The sequence below is a fragment of the Podarcis erhardii genome (genome assembly GCF_964252035.2).
Source record: "Podarcis erhardii genome assembly, chromosome: 2".
NCBI classification, from domain to species: domain Eukaryota; kingdom Metazoa; phylum Chordata; class Lepidosauria; order Squamata; family Lacertidae; genus Podarcis; species Podarcis erhardii.
This window is the reverse complement of record NC_138498.1, coordinates 122,028,896-122,049,531: the sequence shown is the minus strand read 5'-3', so window position 1 is coordinate 122,049,531 and position 20,636 is coordinate 122,028,896. Positions and strand designations below refer to the sequence as shown.

Below are 20,636 nucleotides of genomic sequence, written 5' to 3'. Positions count from 1 at the left end.
ATGCCAAATGGTGGCGGGGCTCAGTCGCAATACATGTTCCCACGTATCCAAAACCGGTAGCAATTGGATCATGGCAAGTTGCAAAATGCACCTAGTCTTTAGAACCGTTCAAATGCTGCTCTTGCCCCTAGACAAATGAAGCACTATACCTGGGACTTAGGTACAATAGGGCTTTTTTAAGTGTGTTAAATGTGTTATAACACTGTGACACCAGAGGGCGCTGTGGAGTTCCATCTTTCGCCAACGTGATTTCCCATTACGAACATTTTACAACACGTTTTCCTGAAACTTTTTTGATGTGTCTGGATGCAGCGTAGATCTCAGGATTGCTGTCCTGGAGAAATTTAAAAGGGGTTCCACGAATGAAGGTCTCCCACCCAGAAAATAAAAAGAAAAGAGTGCAGGCTCCAAGTGAAAAGACAGGCCTTTATTGAACTACAAATGCACAAAGGGACAGCCTCAAAAATGAGGATGTGAAGAAACACATTGAAAGCTATGTTCAATATACACTTCTAGATTACATATGTGATTTCATTTGACCATCAAAGGATTGCAGCAATCTGAGTAGTCACCAACCCACTGTTACAGCAACCCACTGTCACCATCCTGAACCAATCAAATATGACATAGCTCTTCATAGCTCTTCAGCCCTCCTCATAATATGTCTTCGTTTGTTGAGACACTGATTTTCCTATTCATTAAATGTCTCCCAATATTTTCTTTCATGTACCTAAATAACAATTCAAGATGAATCACAATCATCATGCCTAGCAATGGGCCTTTTCAATGTGGCTGGGCAATGACTCAAAAGAAAATGCAATAATCAAAATGATAGTTTTATGAAATTATTATTTTCTCCATCATTTCTACAGCTCTCAGGGGAAAAGCTCCATTAAACTCCATGGGATCTACATCTGAGTAACATACAAGGTGGGAATAGCAGTAACTTCTTTCAAGGTGCCCCATCCTGCAAGGTGTGTTTGTAATGCATTAAAAAGAAAAGTCTGTGTGGCCCATGCTCGTCAAGAAATAAAACTTGAGCCTCAAAAGAGTCTCTTGAGCTCTCTTACTGTATGCAAAGTTGTTTTATTTTTAAAACTTACCAGCAGTTTTCCATGTACAGACACTCTGGGAACCCACCAATAATCTCCTGGATCCACTCTATATCCCTTTGTTAAAAATGGTGTTATCAGTGAGAAAATTAACCCCCACCTTAATCCCTGGTACTTTCTAAAATTTACTGTTATGGCTGGTGGGAGAGAACACTGGACCTTATGCCAGATAGTGTATGCCCCATTCTCAAGAGACGGTGTTCTCACATTTCTTTCCAGTGTGAATTATCTGGTGCTTTCTATAACTCGCACTGTAAGTAAAACATTTCCCACACACGGTGCATTTATATGGCTTCTCCCCCGTGTGGGCTCTCTGGTGGACGACCAAGGTAGACTTGTCAGGAAAACATTTCCCACACTCAGGGCACTTATGATTTCTCTCCTCTGTATGGATTAACCGATGTTTCGCGAGGTGTGAGTCGCGTTGAAAACATTTTCCACACTCAGTGCATTTATAGGGTTTCTCCCCAGTGTGGGATCTCTGGTGGATCACCAATGTAGAGTTGGCAACAAAACACTTCCCACAGTCCATGCACTCGTAAGGTTTCTCTCCAGTGTGGAATTTCTGGTGTTGCCTGAGGGAAGATTGGTTGGCAAACCATTTCCCACACGCTGTGCATTTATAGGGTTTCTCTCCAGTGTGGATTTTATTGTGTAACAAAGCGGCTGAGTGGAAAGCATAACTTTTCCCACATTCCATGCATTTGTATGGTTTCTCTCTTGTGTGGACTCTCTGGTGGTTCATCAAATCACCTTTTTCAGCAAAGCCCTTCCCACAGTCCATACATTTGTAAGGTTTTTCGCCCATGTGGACTCTCCGGTGGTGAGACACGAGGTTAGTGTTTTGAGAAAAACATTTGCCACACTCTATGCACTCGTAAGGTTTCTCCCCTGTGTGGACTTTCTGGTGGCGCCTGAGAGGATATTGTTCGGCAAACCATTTTCCACACACGGTGCACTCATAAGGTTTCTCTCCAGTGTGGGATCTCTGATGCCTCACAAGGTGAACTTTACGAGAAAAACATTTGCCACACTCTATGCACTTGTAAGGTTTCTCTCCAGTGTGGTCTTTCTGGTGGCGCCTGAAAGTAGATGGTTCAGCAAACCACTTCCCACACTCGATGCACTCGTAAGGTTTCTCTCCAGTGTGGGATCTCTGGTGGATCACAAGGAGAGCTTTTAGAGAAAAACATTTGCCACACTCCCCACATTCATAAGGTTTCTCCCCAGTGTGGGATCTCTGGTGGATCACAAGGTGAGATTGTTGAGAAAAACATTTGCCACACTCACCACACCCATAAGGTTTCTCTCCATTGTGGGATCTCTGGTGGATCACAAGGTTATATTTTTGGGGAAAGTATTTGCCACACTCCCTGCATTCATAAGGTTTCTCCTCAGTGTGGACTCTCTGGTGGATCATAAGGTTTTCTGAGCAGGTAAAAGTCTTCTTGCACTCAGGGCATTTGTAGGCCTTCTCCCCTTTGTGGATCCTCTTGTGTCTCACTAGTTGACACCGTAGAGCAAACTGTTTCTCACATTGCAGGCATTTGTGCGGTTTGTGTCAATCATGGTCTCTCTGGTGTTTGACAAGATCAAGTTTCCCAGTAAAACACTTCCCAGAAGAACTACAAATGTTCTTCTCCCCGATGCCATTTCCTAGGACAAATGGTAAACAGGAAAATGAGAACGTGAACTTTGGAAACAATGAATATTTGTGTCATTCATCTATGGAACTCAATGCTGCACAAAGATAAGAAAGGGTGTGTGTATGTAAGGGCTGGAATCACCTGACTTGCCCAACCCCCAGTTCTCTGAACCTTTAAGAGGGGGCCTTTAAGAGCTACGGCCAAAAGAACTGAGAAGTATAAAACATCTTATTTTAAGGAAGGGCGGAGCTCCCATGCACTAATGTATTGGCCTTTTCCCAGTCAGAATTCAGTTCCAGCACCTTTCAGGTGGGTGCCATTGCCATTCTAAGAGAACAAGGGAGGTGTTCATTGTGAGCTCTAGAAAAACTGCACTTACCTGACTTAAAGTCTGATATATATATTAAATGAACTGTTAATCATTAGATATTTAGTTACAGATAGGTAGCCGTGTTGGTCTGCCATGGTCAAAACAAAATAAAAAAATTCCTTCCAGTAGCACCTTAAAGACCAACTGAGTTAGTTCTAGGTATGAGCTTTCGTGTGCATGCACACTTCTTCAGATTAGATATTTAGTGTAACACAGGGAGATACCGTATTTTTCAGTGCATAAGACAACCCCTATTTTTAGGGACCACAAATAAAGGAAGTGGGGGGGGAGAGATTGCCCAGAGTTGTTAAGCTATTTTGGGGGAGGGGGATTCCCGACAATCGCTCATCCACCTGACCGCCTCTGCCAATTGTACGCCTCTCCGAAGCCACCAATCCCAAGCACACTCGCAGCCAGCAGCCACTAATCACCCACCAAATTGCTGCACCAGCCAATCGCCAGGAGGCCTTGCCGCAGCCACCAATTACATGCCTAATTGCTGCTGACAATCTCCTGCTTGCAACTGCCACCAATCATGTGATCTGTGTATAAGACAACCCCTTAAAAAAACACTGTCTTTTTCACAGAAAAATATGGTAACTAAATTTTTATTGTATCACGACTGCATCAGCACAGCACTTAGTTTTTTCCCCAAAAATGTATGCTGCCTTAAGGACAAAATGAATTTGAGGAAAATACGATATATATCTTTGACTAGATCCAGGTGCTCTTGGACTAAACTGGTTTTCCTAGATTCATTTCAATAAGGGTTTAGGTCCGGCTTGGGAACAAAACTGCTTTTGTCACCCTGTATGATGACCTGTGTCAGGGGAGAGACAGGCACAATGTGTCCTTGTTAATTCACTCCATTATGATGATCCTTGTGGTTGCCCCCATGGCAGATAGATATGGGAAGCCATGACTCATTCCATCCACTCAACTGAAAGACCCAAAATGTGTTATTGCCGTGGGCTGTTTTTATAGCAACTCGTCATTCTTTAAGAACTGAGTTTGCTAAGAACTGAGTTTGCTTTTTCCTTTTCCCTGTTGTGCCATTTTTGTTATATATATATATATATATATGTATTACCTAGGCAGCTTATGTTCTCGTCGTTTTCCTCCATGACGCACCCATGCAAGGTTAGTTTTGCAGCAGCAATCCCTCCTCATCTCTGAAAAAGCCAATCAACATCTTGCAAGGTCATTGGACGCTAGGAAAGAAGGAAACAGAAAGAGAGAACTTGCTGAATCCCCATATTCCCCCGAATAAATAGCTCAAAGCCAGTAATCAGGAAGAAGGTGGAGTTTGGAGTACATTATCTTCAGATTTAAGGCCTGGGGGGGGGTGCAGATTACCAGTGTCAGGGTAGTTGTAAGAGTGCTGTTAACGGGAAAATCCGAGGGCTCCCTTGGACAAAAACTAAGACACCAACCAGGATAACTTGGAGCAAAACAGCAGCCTGTAGGCTTGGCCTTTATTGATCTGTTGCAACAGGGTGCTCCCCTCACTTGCAGGAGAGAGGAAGGACCCCGGAAAAATGGTGTGTAAGGTCTTATAAAGACATTTGAAATTGCCACCCTGTAGATCAAGACCACCCCTCAGATACATCATACCTACATCACAGAAAGGAGGGGTTGAGGGAGGAGTTGTGGTGGTAACCTGAGTGTCCTGTCACCTGGCTGGTTCCCCCTTTCCCCCTCCCCATGAGTACTTTCCAGGTGACAGAGGGGAGTTTGCAGTTTCCTGCCCCCAGAGGGAAGAGCTGATTATTGTCCTTTGTTCCAGTCCATGCTGAATCCACTCCCATATGCAAGTTCTTTGTGATCTTGATGGTCTTCTGTCTAGGACCATCAGGGTTGGCATAGCAACTGGGCAGGGCTCCTGTGGATGTGCTGGTATGCTCAAGGGATTATGGCTGGCCTGTATCAAACCTTCCCCATTTTGTAGTCCTTCCTTCATGGAGTAAAATAAAAGTGGAACAGTGCAAATCCGATGTAGGGTTGATTTTCTATGAATTTATAACAGAAGCATAGCGTATGTAGTGTGTGAGTGTGAGTGAAGTTTGTACAAACTGAATGACCGGGGGGGGGGGGGGGTTCCTGCGACAGTGCTAGACTAAATCCACTCTCTCTCAGCCTAACCGTACCTCACAGGAACATTGTGAGGAAGAAATGTGGAGAGGGAGAACCATGTATCACACCTTGAAGTCCTTGGAGGGAAAAATAGGATCATAAATGCAATAAAGTACTTAAATAATAATAATTAGTTGTTGTTATTATTCTTATTATTATACCCCAACCATCTGGCTGGATTTCCCCGGCCACTCTGGATACCTTACAATATATAAACAATGTTATAAACAATATAACAAAAACAGCAAACGTTACAAACCTCCTGATACAGGGCTGCCTTCAGATGTCTTCTAAAAGCTACGCACAGCCAATCGGAAGTCGCGCTTTGCTTTCCGAATGTTTTGGAAGTCAAATGGACTTCTGGAATGGATTCCGTTCGACTTCCAAGTTACAACCGTAGTTGCATCGAGTTATTTCAACTGCTTTTGTTTGATTTGCTCATTGCAAACAGCTGAAAGTCTGTAAACCTTGATAATAAACCTGATTTGCAATGGGGATTGAATAATTTCGATTGCAAGTGTATATAAAATTATTTGGAGAGGCCCTAAGGATCTTTCTTAAAAATATGGGCAACGCACGCTTCTGCAAAATCACACAATCAATAAAGAGAAAAGTGGGGCCCTTTGCACCCTGCAAAATAATTTTCTGTATAGAATTATTACTGTAATTCATGTCATTGTCATACTGATTTATATATTTTAAAAAGAAAAAAAAATCTCAGAGCGGTTTGCAACACATTAAGTTCAGAATAAAACATTACTACTGTATATGAAATACACATTCAAAGCAACGTATATTATCTTATTCTTTTCCAAAAGAACACATTACAAAGGAGGTCAAATACAGACTGCACATTTGACGCAGCAAAGTTAAACAAAACCATTACCTTAAACATTTCAAAAAGTTTGCTAGATCAGAAAATGCAAAACGCCTTGCAGCTCACCCCCGTTCACTTCCTGCCTCTACTACCTTAGCAAGAAGCGAATCTCCCTCCGTCGAGCCCCACCTCCCTACATAATTGATAATTCGTAAAGACCCTATCCTTTCATGTCAAGTTTGGTTGACCACAAACTTGACATGAGCCAACAATGTGACGCGGCAGCTAAAAAAGCCAATGCAATTCTGGGCTGCATCAATAGGAGTATAGCATCTAGATCAAGGGAAGTAATAGTGCCACTGTATTCTGCTCTGGTCAGACCTCACCTGGAGTACTGTGTCCAGTTCTGGGCACCACAGTTCAAGAAGGACACTGACAAACTGGAACGTGTCCAGAGGAGGGCAACCCAAATGGTCAAAGGCCTGGAAACGATGCCTTATGAGGAACGGCTAAGGGAGCTTGGCATGTTTAGCCTGGAGAAGAGGAGGTTAAGGGGTGATATGGTAGCCATGTTCAAATATATAAAAGGATGTCACATAGAGGAGGGAGAAAGGTTGTTTTCTGCTGCTCCAGAGAAGCGGACACGGAGCAATGGATCCAAACTACAAGAAAGAAGATTCCACCTAAACATTAGGAAGAACTTCCTGACAGTAAGAGCTGTTTGACAGTGGAATTTGCTGCCAAGGAGTGTGGTGGAGTCTCCTTCTTTGGAGGTCTTTAAGCAGAGGCTTGACAACCATATGTCAGGAGTGCTCTGATGGTGTTTCCTGCTTGGCAGGGGGTTGGACTCGATGGCCCTTGGGGTCTCTTCCAACTCTAGGATTCTATGATTCTCTTGGTCGCCTTCCAGGAGCCCAAAGCAGGGCTGCAAGGCCCCTTCCCCTTCATTGCGGCTGCCAAATCAGGCAAGAGAGAAGCGAAAGCAAGAACTCGGATCACTCGAGAAGGGGCTCCCCGTCTTCATGATCCAAGGTCAACGCGCCCCCCCCCCAGAAATAAAGGGGATCCCTTCTGATCCCACCCTTACCAGCTTTTGCAAAGTGGACACCAGAGGCTTTCGCGCACCGACCACGCTGCAAACCTTGCAAATCCTTCTTGCCCATCCAACAGAGGCAGCCGAATTGCAGTTGCAAGGAAGCCTGGGAGATAAAGAGCTGCTGGGAATTGTAGTCTCTTGTTGCATAAAAAAAAGAGAGAGAGAGAGAAATATTGTAAAATTAATGAGTGATAGAAAAATGTTGGAATGAAATTTTATGGCCTTAGTAGAAATGCTATAAGTTTATAAGTGCTATAATAAGTGTTTATAATGCTATAAGTGCTATAAGTTTAAATAAGTATATTAAGTTTAAAGTTTAAATAAGTATATTAAAGTTAAGTTTAAATAAGTGTCTTAATTTTAATGGAAATAAGATTAAAATATGTTAAGACATTTATATGATAGAAAATAGAGAAAGATGGAAAGGGATTGCTGAAATAATTAATGGAAGGGGAATACAAAGAGGGAGGTGAGAGGAGGTCGATGAAACAAGGGAATGAAAGATAGAATATGGAAAAGGTTGATATGTTTTTAAATTGTTTTTGTTTTGTTTTGTTTTGTTTATTGTGTTTAGGTTATGTTTTGTATTGTTTATATATTGTTCTTTTTCTTTTTTGTTTTCTTTCTCTTCTTTTTTTTTGTGAGTTTTAAAAGTAATAAATATTATTTTTTTAAAAAAGAGGTTTCTGGGAAGTGTAGCCTGTTCCCTTCTTGCCGGATCTGCTGCATTCGTCTGCGCGCAAAAACCTCCCGAAGAAGCGCACTCTGCAAAAGCTAGGGAGTGGCGAGATCAGAAGGGGCGGCCACGCAAGGGTTAAGGAGAGCGAGAGAGCCCGGTTGCCTAGAGCGGCCTGGGAAAGGCCCCTCTCTCTCTCCCTCCTTCCGCCTCGCCTCCTCTTTCCGCTTGTCTTCGGAGGCCTCTGGGGCGGTGAGTCCTTTGGGCGAAGGGGAGGCCGTGGGGCGACGGGGGGTGGGGTGCAGAGGAGGCTGTTGGGGGGCTGAGAGATGAATGGGAGGATCCCCTGGGTGGGGGGGGGGGGAAGGGGAGCCATGGGACCCGAGGCCTCTGAGGTCCCAGCACACCCCACCCACCCATGACCCGGGGGGGGGAGTGGGTTGTTTGGGGGGGCTCGGAAGTGGGCGCCCCTTGAGAAGGAGGGGCTCCAAGTGGGGAAAGAGGGTGGGCATCCATCTTGGGCGATGCTTTCTTTGCGACCCCTGCATTGCTGGGGGTTGGTCTAGATGACCCTTGGGGGTCCCTTCCAGTTCCACAGTTCTGGGGGGGTGGAGCATTGGGGCCAAATCCATGGGGCCGGGAGGGCTTTGGCCACCACAATGGAACACTTGAGGGGGTTTGTGACACGTGATCAGGTATGTGGGGCGGGGCTTGAGAGAAGGGGCTCTAGGGGTCCCTTCCAGCTCCACATTTCTCTGGTTCTGGGGGGGTGGAGCATTGGGGCCAAATCCATGGGGCCGGGGGGGCTTTGGCCACCACAATGGAACACTTGAGGGGGTTTGTGCCACGTGATCAGGTATGTGGGGCGGGGCTTGAGAGAAGGGGCTCTAGGGGTCCTTTCCAGTTCCACAGTTCTCTGGTTCTGGGGGGGTGGAGCATTGGGGCCAAATCCATGGGGCCAGGAGGGCTTTGGCTACCACAATAAATCACTTGAGGGGGCTTTTGTGTTTGTTTATATGTGTGTGTGTGTGTGTACACACATGCATACACACTGTGTCACGTGATCAGATATGTGGGGCGGGGCTTGAGAGAAGGGGCTCTAGGGGTCCCTTCCAGCTCCACATTTCTCTGGTTCTGGGGGGGTGGAGCATTGGGGCCAAATCCATGGGGCCGGGGGGGCTTTGGCTACCACAATAAATCACTTGAGGGGGCTTTTGTGTTTGTTTATATGTGTGTGTGTGTACACACATGCATACACACTGTGTCACGTGATCAGATATGTGGGGCGGGGCTTGAGAGAAGGGGCTCTAGGGGTCCCTTCCAGCTCCACATTTCTCTGGTTCTGGGGGGGTGGAGCATTGGGGCCAAATCCATGGGGCCAGGAGGGCTTTGGCTACCACAATAAATCACTTGAGGGGGCTTTTGTGTTTGTTTATATGTGTGTGTGTGTACACACATGCATACACACTGTGTCACGTGATCAGATATGTGGGGCGGGGCTTGAGAGAAGGGGCTCTAGGGGTCCCTTCCAGCTCCACATTTCTCTGGTTCTGGGGGGGTGGAGCATTGGAGCCAAATCCATGGGGCCGGGGGGGCTTTGGCCACCACAATGAAACACTTGAGGGGTTTGTGTCAGTGATCAGATATGTGGGGCGGCGCTTGAGAGAAGGGGCTCTAGGAGTCCCTTCCAGTTCCACAGTTCTCTGGTTCTGGGGGTGGGCACCCCTTGAGAAGAGGGGGCTCCAAGTGGGGAAAGAGGGTGGGCTCCATCTGTGGCAGACGCTTTCCTTGCGACCCCTGCATTGCACGGGGGTGTTTCCCAACCTTGTGCCTCCAGCTGTTTTTGAACTACAACTCCCATCATCCCTGCCTAGCAAGACCAGTGGCAAGGGATGATGGGAATTGTAGTCCAAAAACAGTTGGAGGCACAAGGTTGGGAAACACTAGACCAGTGTTTCCCAAACTTGGGTCTCCGGCTGTTGTTGGACTACAACTCCCATCATCCCTAACTAGCAGGACCAGGTGTGTGTGTGTGTGAGAGAGAGAGAGAGGGGGGGGTGGGGAGGGGAGGAGGTCCATCATAAGACTCCGTGGTCATTGTTAACCGCTCCTTAGAAACTTGTGATTCAGCAAAAGTATATAAAACAGGACTCCTTCCCCTTGAAACTTCACCTCTGCTTTGTTCAGTGGTAGGGACGCGGGTGATGCTCTGGGTTGAACCACAGAGCCTAGGACTTCCCAATTGGAAGTTAGGTGGTTTGAATCCCCACGACGGGGTGAGCTCCCATTCCTTGGTCCCTGCTCCTGCCAACCTAGCAGTTTGAAAGCATGTCAAAGTGCAAGTAGATAAGTAGGTACCGCTCCGGTGGGAAGGTAAACGGCGTTTCTGTGCGCTGCTCTGGTTCGCCAGAAGTGGCTTAGTCATGGTGGCTACATGACCTGGAAGCTGTACGCCGGCTCCCTCGGCCAGTAAAACGAGATGAGCGCCGCAACCCCAGAGTCATCCGCGACTGGACCTAATGGTCAGGGGTCCCTTTACCTTTGCCTTTATCTGCTCTCAGGGTCAGAGCGTAGTGTTGATAACACCAAGGTTGCAGGTTTGATTCCCATATAGGGCAGCTGCATATTCCTGCGTTGCAGGGAGGTTGGACTAGATCAGTGTTTCCCAACCTTGGGCCTCCAGCTGTTTTTGAACTACAACTCCCATCATCCCTGACTAGCAAGACCAGTGGCAAGCGATGATGGGAATTGTAGTCCAAAAACAGCTGGAGACCCAAGTTTGGGAAACACTGGTCTAGATCAGTGTTTCCCAACCTTGTGCCTCCAGCTGTTTTTGGACTACAACTCCCATCATCCCTGACTAGCAAGACCAGTGGCAAGGGATGATGGGAATTGTAGTCCAAAAACAGCTGGAGGCATAAGGTTGGGAAACACTGGTCTAGATGACCCTCGGGGTCCCCTCCAGCTCCACAGTTTGGGGGGTGGAGCATAGGAGCCAAGTCCATGGGGCCATGAGGGCTTTGGCCACCACAATGAAACGCTTGAGGGGGTTTGTGTCACGTGATCAGATATGTGGGGCGGGGCTTGAGAGAAGGGGCTCTAGGGGTCCCTTCCAGTTCCACAGTTCTCGGGTTCTGGGGGGGTGGAGCATTGGAGCCAAATCCATGGGGCCGGGAGGGCTTTGGCTACCACAATAAAACACTTGAGGGGGCTTTTGTGTTTGTGTATATGTGTGTGTGTGTATACACACATGCATACACACCTGTGTCACGCGCTCAGTTATGTGGGGCGGGGCTTGAGAGAAAGGGCTCCATCTTGGAGGAGGAAATCTCTGGAGGGGCTGCCTTGGTTTCTCTCTCCTGCCCAGAAGTCTCCTTAAAGTCACAACCAAAAACGGGGGGAAGGGGGGCGTCCCAATTCCCTTTCTCCCCGTTCCTACACGGAAATTGCATCTCCCTCTAGGACTGGGGCTCCCAAGGTCGGATGCTTCATGACACCAAAGTAGACCATTGGTCCATCTGGGTCTGTGTTGCTGACTCTTGACTGGCATCAATGTTTCTTTGGGGTTTCGCAGGCAGGGAGTTCCTCTCCTCCCTAACTGCCTGGGGATTGATCCTGGGAATTTTAGGCATGCAAAGAAGCTTCCCACCTTAATCTGGTTGGTCACCCTGAGAACAGGAGGTTGGACTAGGTGGGTCCTTGGCCTGATCCAGGAGGACTCTGGTGATGTTCTTCAGAGTTCCATCCCCTTCCCCTAAACGGGTAGGGGGAGAAGGAGGGAGGGAGACTGCATTGCCAGAGTTCCAAGATGGCAGAGAGAAAAGGTAGTCCGGAAAGGAAAGGAGTGTTTTTTAATGGTGGAGTGAAGAAGATCCTCTTTCAGGCATGAGCCTGCTGGGGTTCAGGGGGAAGTCACCCTTATTTTCCTGTAGGAGGAGTTGCTGGGGTGCCACTTAGGGAAAGAAATCTCTGCAGGGGTTTGGGGCTGCCTTGGCTTCTCCCCCCCCCTCCCAGAACATCACAACTTGTTTAAATTTTGGGCTCTGCGTGATAGTTTAAAAGAGGCTGGATCTGCAATCCAGAAATCTTCATTATCACTATCCGAGACTGGGAGAGAATCATAGAATCATAGAGTTGGAAGAGACCACAAGGGCCATCGAGTCCAACCCCCTGCCAAGCAGGAAACACCATCAGAGCACTCCTGACATATGGTTGTCAAGCCTCTGCTTAAAGACCTCCAAAGAAGGAGACTCCACCAAACTCCTTGGCAGCAAATTCCACTGTCGAACAGCTTTTACTGTCAGGAAGTTCTTCCTAAAGTTTAGGTGGAATCTTCTTTCTTGTAGTTTGGATCCATTGCCCCGTGTCCGCTTCTCTGGAGCAGCAGAAAACAACCTTTCTCCCTCCTCTATATGACATCCTTTTATATATTTGAACATGGCTATCATTCAAGCCAAGAAAGCCCTGGCTGGAGGAATGGAGGGGAGCAGTCTTCTCCAAAGTCTCTCACCTGGTGCATGTTTTGGGTACCCAAAGAGGAGGAATATGCAGAGCAGCCCTGTGCAGATTTACTCACAAGCAAGCCCTGGCGGGGAGAGCACAGATTGAATTGGTGTCACCAAAGAAACTTTAAAAATGGGGCTGTTGTTGGGACGGGGGTTCCCCATTTGGAGAGTCTGTGTGGTGTAGTGGTTAAGAGCGGTGGACTCGTAATCTGGGGAACCGGGTTCGCATCTCTGCTCCTCCACATGCAGCTGCTGGGTGACCTTGGGCTAGTCACACTTCTCTGAAGTCTCTCAGCCCCACTCACCTCACAGAGTGTTTGTTGTGGGGGAGGAGGGGAAAGGAGAATGTTAGCCGCTTTGAGACTCCTTCAGGTAGTGATAAAGCAGGATATCAAGTCCAAACTCTTCCTCCTCCTCTTCTTCTCCTTCTCCCCCTTCTCCTTCTCCAGAGGCTGCAGAATATTTTGGGCAGGAGAATCCCTTCAGGGCCTCTGAGGCTCCCTTTGCTTCTTCCTCCCTCCCAGAAACCTGCATCTTCTGAGCTCCTCAGGAAGGATGAAAGCAGCTGAACCTGCCAACCTAGCAAGGATGGAAGGAGGAAGATGGGCAGATGACCTTGTCAGACTGTCTCCTGCATCCCTCCCCAAAACCTCTGGGCATTTTCTCCCAGGGCCCGCAGAGACATCTGGTGAGTTCCAGGGCAATGGAGATGGGAATATAGATGGGTCAATAGATGGTGAAGAGGAAAACCTTTCCCCAGGCTTTTGAATTTTAGGTGCTATTTCCACTGCAGGGGATTGCACAAGAGGGCCTGCAGGGTCTCTTCCAAATTTACATAGAATTGCTCATATACTCCCCTTCATCTAAGCTTCACTGCACAGCTTGCAATATAAAAACAGAAAATCTGGCTTGCCAGTAGTACATGTCTCAGGGCTTTAGTAGACCACAAACTTAACATGGTCAAGGGTCAGGAAACCAAGCCTTATGAGGAATGGCTGAGGAAGCTGGGTATGTTTAGTCTGGATAAAAGGAGACTGAGAAGAGATATGCCATCTTCAGAGATATATCTTCACATATCTAAAGTGCTGTCATGTGAAGATGGAGCAAGCTTGTTGTCTTTATTTCTGGAGAGTAGGACCTGAAGCAATGGATTCAGATTACAAGAAATGTGAATCCAATTACTGTGGTGCCCCGCAAGACGAACGCCTCGCAAGATGGAAAACCCACTAGACGAAAGAGTTTTCCGTTTTGGAGGTGCTTCGCAAAACGAATTTCCTATGGGCTTGCTTTGCAAGACGAAAATGTATTACGAGTTCCTGCAGTTTCCCCCCCTTTTTCCACCCTTTTTCCCAAGCCGCTAAGCCGCTTATCAGCTGATCCACTAAGCCGCTTAACAGCTGATCCGCTAAGCCGCTTATCAGCTGATCCGCTAAGCCGCTTAACAGCTGATCCACTAAGCCGCTTATCAGCTGATCTGCTAAGCCTGCTAAGCCGCTAGTAGCGCTAATCCGCTAATGGGCTTGCTTCGCAAGACGAAAAAACCGCAAGACGAAGAGACTCGTGGAACGGATTCTTTTCGTCTTGCGAGGCACCACTGTAAACGTCGGAAAGAATTTTCTGATGGTAAAAGTTGTTTGACAGTAGACACCCTCTGAAGGTGGTGGACTCTCCTTCCTCGGAGGTTTTTAAGCAGAGGTTGAATGCAAAGTCGAGATTGCTGCACTGCAGAAGATTGGACAAGATGACCCTTGTGGTCTCTTCCAAGTGTACATAGAATTGTTCATATACCACCCTTCATCTAAGCATCACAGAAAATGGAAAAATACGAAACATTGTAACAACCGAAACAGAACCCCTCCCCCAATTTAAAGAGACGATTTAATTAGGCAAAGGCCTGGGAAAAGAGGAAAGTTTTTATTTTCTGCCTAAAAAGGAACACCTGGCATTATAATAATTTGACATTATTATAGCTGCATTCCTAAAAAAAATTGGAAAAGGGAGAACGTAAGATATATTGAAATAAGAGGTGCTATTTTCACTAGATGTGCAGGCCCGTCTCTACCTGGTGGTGCAACTGGCGCGGCTCACCAGGCTGGCACCATGGTCTCAAGGGTGACAGCCTGAGTGTCCGGGGAGGAGAGTTGGAGTCCAGCCGGGAGAGTCCACTGTGCTCGGACGGGCTCTTCTGATGTGGGCTTTGCTGAGCGAGGAAAACTGAGATAGAACGGGGAAGGAGGTGCTCGTGGAAAGAAGTTTTCATTTGCTTCCCATATTGTAACACCTGGCATTACTATATTTTGGCATTATATTAGGTGTATTCTTAAAAAATTGGAACATGAAAAGGGAGAACATAAGAGAAATAAGAGGTGCTATTTTTGCCAGATGTGTGTTATGTTACTTATTTCTCTTCCTTGGAAGCCTAACTGGATTTTCTTTCCTCCCCAAGCAGCTGATGGAAACAATTGTCAGAATACCAAGAATTCACCTGGAATTTCATTGAAGAAATCATTTAAATGTACGAAGTGTGGAAAAACATTTACTAATTCTAGAAGCCACAGAACACATCAACGGATTCACACAGAAGAAAAACCATTTAAATGTACGGAGTGTGGAAAAACATTTGCTAACTCTAGAAGCCATAGAACACATCAACGGATTCACACAGGAGAAAAACCATTTAAATGTATGGAGTGTGGAAAAACATTTGCTAATTCTGGAAGCCGTAGAACGCATCAACGGATTCACACAGGAGAAAAACCATTTAAATGTATGGAGTGCGGAAAGTGCTTCAGTGTTAGTGGAAACTTTGCAAAACACCAACTCACTCACACAGGGGAGAAACCTTTTAAATGTTTGGAGTGCGGAAAGTGCTTCATTGATCGTGCATTCTTTAGTTCACATCAAAGAATTCACACAGGGGAGAAGCCATTCAAATGTATGGAGTGCGGAAAATGTTTCAGGTGGAAGTATTACCTTACTACACACCAGCGAACTCACACAGTGGAGAAACCATATGAATGTATGGAGTGTGGAAAGTGTTTCAGGTTGAAGCAATACCTTACTACACACCAGCGAACTCACACAGGGGAGAAACCCTATGAATGTATGGAGTGTGGAAAGACTTTCGCAGATAGTGGAACCCGTGCAAAACACAAACGAACTCACACAGGGGAGAAGCTATTTGAATGTATGGAGTGCGGAAAATGTTTCAGGTGGAAACAACGCCTTACTACACACCAGCAAATTCACACAGGGGAGAAACCATATGAATGTATGGAGTGTGGAAAATGTTTCAGGTGGAAGCAAGACCTTACTACACACCAGCGAATTCACACAGGGGAGAAGCCATTTAAATGCATGGAGTGTGGAAAGACTTTCGCAGATAGTGGATCTTATGCCAAACATCTACGAATTCACACAGGGGAGAAGCCATTTAAGTGTATGGAGTGTGGGAAGACTTCCTCAGATAGTGTATCCCATACACAACATCTACGAATTCACACAGGAGAAAAACCATTTAAATGTAATGAGTGTGGAAGGTGCTTCAATCAAGGTGGAAACCTTAAAAAACACCTACAAATTCACACAAGGGATAAACCATTTAAATGTATGGAGTGCGGGAAGACGTCCGCAGATAAAGGATCCCACATAAATCATCTACGAATTCACACAGGAGAAAAACCATTTACATGTACGGAGTGCGGAAACTGCTTCAGTCACAGTGGAAACCTTAAAAACCATCTACAAATTCACACAGGGGAGAAATCATTTAAATGTATGTAGTGTGGGAAGATCTTCAGTCAAGGAGGAAGACTTAGAAAACATCAACAAACTCACACAGGATGAAAAAGCATTTAAATGTGTGTAGTGATTCAGCTAGTAATCACACCTCTGCCATTGCTTTTTCCGTTGCCACCATCCCGTATCTTACGGGGACACACGGAGTCCAGTCAGTGTTAACATAAACAAATATTCAAGTTTATTTTTAAATGCAGGAACAAGCTTATGGTTTCAGTTAGTTTTACTTGTCAGTTTCTTATTCTTAGTTTCTAACAACTCCAAACTGATTATTCCAACTATCTGACTCCACCTAACAATTCTTCTCACTCTCTCACAATACAACTCTACCAACCCACACCTAGTCCTCCCTCTTCCTTCTTCAGCTCCCAAACCTCAACCCAACTGAACTCAACTCTCAACTCCCAAACCTCAACTGACTTTCAAAACCTCCCACTCTAACTTTTACTCCCCCCTTGCATTCTCACTGGCCAATCACATCTTACCCATTTTAACCCTTTTAACACCACAGGGGGGTTCCATGAGAGCACCTATCCTCAAGCAAGGCTGTATTTTAACCGAGCCCCCAAATCTGGCGCTTCTGTGCAGGATCGGGATCCTCTCAACACTTGGTCTGGTTTTTCCTTGGCAGGAATGCCAGTCGGGATTCAGGCCTCGTCATGGGACAGAAACTGCCTTGGTCGCGCTGGTCGATTATCTCCAGTGGACTAGGAACAAAGGTGAGAGCTGTTTCCTAGTTCTGCTGGATCTCTCGAGGATCTCAGATTCCCATAATCTTTATTTGGCTTTTTTCCAGAAGAGGAAAAAATTCTTTGCATGCATCCCAACCCCAAAGAAATGAAACCACTGAAAATTCAGTTTCTCACAGTTTATTATTAAGGAGTGATTTCTCTCCTTATTTATGTGGGAAAACAAGAAATGCATTACAATGCTAGTTTTAAGGAACAACATTCACGTCACAGATCTTTTTTCATTTTCCTTTCTCCTCTTGTAATGAGGCTGCATTTTAATATTTTAATGTTGTATTTTAATTCTTGTTTTTAAGTTGTATTCGTTCAACTTGTTTTTATTATTGCTTGTTAGCTGCCCTGAGCCCAGCCTTGGCTGGGGAGGGCGGGGTATAAATATTATTATTATTATTATTATTATTATTATTATTATTATTATTATTATTGTCTGTTGAATTTATTGCTAGTACAAATGGTCAGCGGGATGGGGTGGTGGTGGTGCTAATCTAACCTCCAATCACCGGTAAAGATGACAGGAACTCAGGCAAATGTACTCAGATCAGGCCTCAATCATTTGGTTAATAATGATGCAGCCCAGGAGCTTAGCATCGGAGGCCAAGATAGAAAAGACTTGCACAGTTACCATGTACTTCCCCTTTGTGCTCAGGTAGGTGGGAACAAAGGACACCCAAACAATGCAGAAGACCAGCATGCTGAAGGTGATCAGCTTGGCTTCATTGATGGGCACAGACTAGGAAAGGGCGCTGGCTAGGAAAACCACTGTTTAATCAGATGGCTGCCAGGAAGCCCATGTAACCAAGAGCAAAATGAAACATGACAACAGACCCTTCATTGCACTGCAGAGTGATTAGTCCAGGCAAGGTTTTTTGTAGTCGAAATACACTGCCTCCTTTCTTTTAGCAAATGTTTTGTGCCACTGGGGAAGTGGTAATTCTGTATTGATTTGTTTTGGATTTTGTATGTGATGCCAACAAAAGGTTTGATGATGATGATATCAGACTCTGGGAATGAGGACGAAATTGCCTGCCAGATGGTGCAGGTGACAGCTTGGACACTGGAGCAGGAAATGACAATGGAGTTGGCCAGACTCACAGCTCTCTGGAGTATAAACTACAGTATCCAGGTTTATTTGAAGCTGTGACTCTTAGAGAGATTTAGATGTGCTTGCAATGTATTCAGTGGATGGTATATTTTTCTCCTGCTATAGCCTCTTAGAGACTCTTAGAGAGATTTAGATGTGCTTGCAATGTACAGTGGTACCTCACAAGACAAATGCCTCGCAAGACGAAAAACACGCAAGACAAAAGAGTTTTCCGTTTTTTGAGTCATTCCGCAAGACGAATTTCCCTATGGGCTTGCTTCGCAAGACGAAACGTCTTGCGAGTTCTTGCGAGTTTGCTTCCTTTTACTTAAAGCCGCTAAGCTGTTAATAGCCGCTAAGCCGCTAATAGCCACTAAGCCGCTAATAGCTGTGCTTCGCAAGACGAAAAAACCGCAAGACGAAGAGACTCGCGGAACAGATTAATTTCGTCTTGCGAGGCACCACTGTATTCAGTGGATAGTATATTTTTCTCTTGCTATAGCCTCTTAGAGACTCTTAGAGAGATCTAGATGTGCTTGCAATGTATTCAGTGGATAGTATATTTTTCTCCTGCTATAGCCTTCTCAAGCAGTTGGGGAACCATTGGGTAAGCACCACAGGACAAACTAATGCACCTTCCCCCTAATACTGTGTCAAGAACATGTTGCAGAATAGACCCTCAATAAAACACCAGTCTGAAGGTGTTCATTAAATGAAGGTAGAGGTGGGCACGCTTGTTCTTTTTGCTCATCTAGAGCTGTGTTATCCAAGGCAGCTATGTAGATCTAAAAGGGCAGTGCAAGGCAGACAGCAACATGTGGGAGAAGGGCTGCCTCTATACCAAACAAGAATTAAAATATAATTTTAAAGAGTAAATGAGAACTACCCCCCACCCGCAAACAGGGAACCAGTTCAACATTTTGTAGAACTGAAGAGCCATACTATAGTCAATGAAAGTTTGCCACAAGACCTTTGGTTACTTTAAGACCGCGCTTCTCAACCTGTGGGTCCCCAGATGTTGTTGGATTACAACTCCCATCATCCCCGAGGTCTGGCCTTGCTAGCCAGGGGTGATGGGAGTTGTAGTTCAACAACATCTGGGGACCTACAGGTTGAGAAAGGCTGCTTTAAGAGTTCTGTGTTCTTTCTCACTGAATGAAGAAGGCAACTCATGACATACTCTTCAGTGGCCTTTATATCTTAAATTAAATAGAAACATAATCATCTAACCAAGGCTAGATGGTTTTGGGCAGCCTTGGTAATTGTTGCCAAGAATCTGAATGCTGGGGAAGGGGGCAGTTTTTCAGGGGCAGATAAAAAAAGGGATGGAGGGCTAGTGAAGAAGGATGGGAGATGCCTTCTTAGGTTTGCCAACTAGTTGAAGTTGTGAGGGCACGTCAGAAAAATAGCATGAAAAAAGCTAAGACTGCTATGACCAAAATCCTGGGAATAGGAAGTTGTTCAGCGTCATTGTACATGGAAAAAAACAGACAAAAAGTGACATGAACTTTAGCAGCTCAAACCTCGGGTGCTCAAACAATATGGAAGTTATTGCACTGGGGAATGCAAAACATAGACTCTGAATGGCAAACATTTCAGGCCCAGCGCAAGGAGAAGTTACATCACCTTGCACTTTGAAATGCTGTTTAGTTGATTTTTTCCCACAGTCCATCTTTGATTAAATCACTGAGTAGAAGAAAAATTATAAGGGGGAGTAGCATTGGCTAGGCAGCTGAGTCCTGGAGTCTCTGTGGGTTTGAGGAGCAGGTGCAGTGCTGGAGGAAAACATGTTTACGAGAACTTGCAGAAGTATCTCTCTGATCTTGACATGGGTCAGTGTGAGGGGAAAGGTGAACTTCGACTGGCCTTTACTGACAAAACAGCTTCATAATACTCAAGAGGACCAATATACAGTGGTACCTCGGGTTACAAACACTTCGGGTTACAAACGCTTCAGGTTACAGACTCATCTAACCTGGAAGTAGTACCTTGGGTTAAGAACTTTACTTAAGGATGAGACCAGAAATCACACGGTGGCAGCGGGAGTCCCCATTAGCTAAAGTGGTACCTCAGGTTAAGAACAGTTTCAGGTTAAGAACGGACCTCCGGAACGAATTATGTTCTTAACCCAAGGTACCACTGTATTATTTTAGAGCAGTGTTTCCCAACCGCTGTTCCGCGGCACACTAGTGTGCCGCGGAACGTTGCCTTGTGTTCCGTGGTTGGTGTGCCGTGGGAGGGAGGCGGGGCGGCGGCGGCGAGCACACGCGGGGCGGCGAGCGAGCTCCCTCCCACATCCCATCGCTGCTCGCTTCGGCCGGCCTACTGGAGGAAGGCGCGAAAACCTCGCGCATGCGCAGGCCTTCCGCCTGCGACAGCCCAGTAGGCCGGCCGAAGCGAGCGGCGATGGGATGTGGGAGGGAGCTCGCTCGCCGCCCCGCGTGTGCTCGCCGCCCGACTCGCCCGCCTCCCTCCCACGGCACACCAGCCTACCTCCGTGGGAGGGAGGCGGGCGAGTCGGGCGGCGAGAGGCGGGGCGGCGGCGGCGGCGAGGAGAGGTCGCCCAGCGCGGGGCTCTCGCCGTCTGCCTGCCTGGCTGCCTGCGAGCTCGGCGGGCAGCGCTTCCGCCCGCAGCGCCCGCCTCGCGGCTCTC

The 20,636-nt window shown here is 46.4% G+C and overlaps 3 protein-coding genes across 7 annotated transcripts in view; 1 reads left to right on the top strand and 2 right to left on the bottom strand.

Annotated features, from left to right (window-relative positions):
• Positions 1-20,636, bottom strand: part of LOC309335224 (vomeronasal type-2 receptor 26-like) — a gene marked incomplete at its 5' end in the record, with an annotated part of 182,495 nt that overhangs the window by 41,775 nt on the left and 120,084 nt on the right. The window lies entirely within an intron of this gene.
• On the bottom strand, positions 407-7,282 carry LOC309337024 (uncharacterized protein). 5 transcript variants are annotated; one of them, XM_081853655.1, is made up of 3 exons: positions 7,166-7,282; positions 4,219-4,339; positions 407-2,768 (listed from the first exon to the last, which is right to left on the bottom strand). In XM_081853655.1, the coding sequence occupies exon 3, from the start codon at positions 2,530-2,532 to the stop codon at positions 1,300-1,302; it is 1,233 nt and encodes a 410-aa protein (XP_081709781.1). In that variant the 5' UTR covers positions 2,533-2,768; positions 4,219-4,339; positions 7,166-7,282; the 3' UTR covers positions 407-1,299. The 5 variants fall into 5 exon arrangements, with proteins under 5 accessions (XP_081709781.1, XP_081709783.1, XP_081709782.1 ...); XM_081853657.1 differs by having other exon boundaries at positions 4,219-4,300; positions 7,166-7,232; XM_081853656.1 differs by lacking the exon at positions 7,166-7,282 and adding an exon at positions 6,148-6,302.
• Positions 11,312-16,373, top strand: LOC309336916 (uncharacterized protein). Its single transcript, XM_081853424.1, has 3 exons — positions 11,312-11,328; positions 12,880-13,043; positions 14,802-16,373. The coding sequence occupies exons 2-3, from the start codon at positions 12,911-12,913 to the stop codon at positions 16,136-16,138; spliced, it is 1,470 nt and encodes a 489-aa protein (XP_081709550.1). The 5' UTR covers positions 11,312-11,328; positions 12,880-12,910; the 3' UTR covers positions 16,139-16,373.

What these genes read in the sequence shown, in the direction of transcription:
- LOC309337024 (XM_081853655.1), bottom strand. Translation starts at nt 2,532, where the DNA reads ATGATCCACCAGAGAGTCCACACTGAGGAGAAACCTTATGAATGCAGG.
- LOC309336916 (XM_081853424.1), top strand. Translation starts at nt 12,911, where the DNA reads ATGAAAGCAGCTGAACCTGCCAACCTAGCAAGGATGGAAGGAGGAAGA. An exon ending in AGGGCCCGCAGAGACATCTG is followed by an intron (nt 13,044 to 14,801) that starts GTGAGTTCCAGG and finishes TTCCTCCCCAAG; the next exon opens with CAGCTGATGGAAACAATTGT.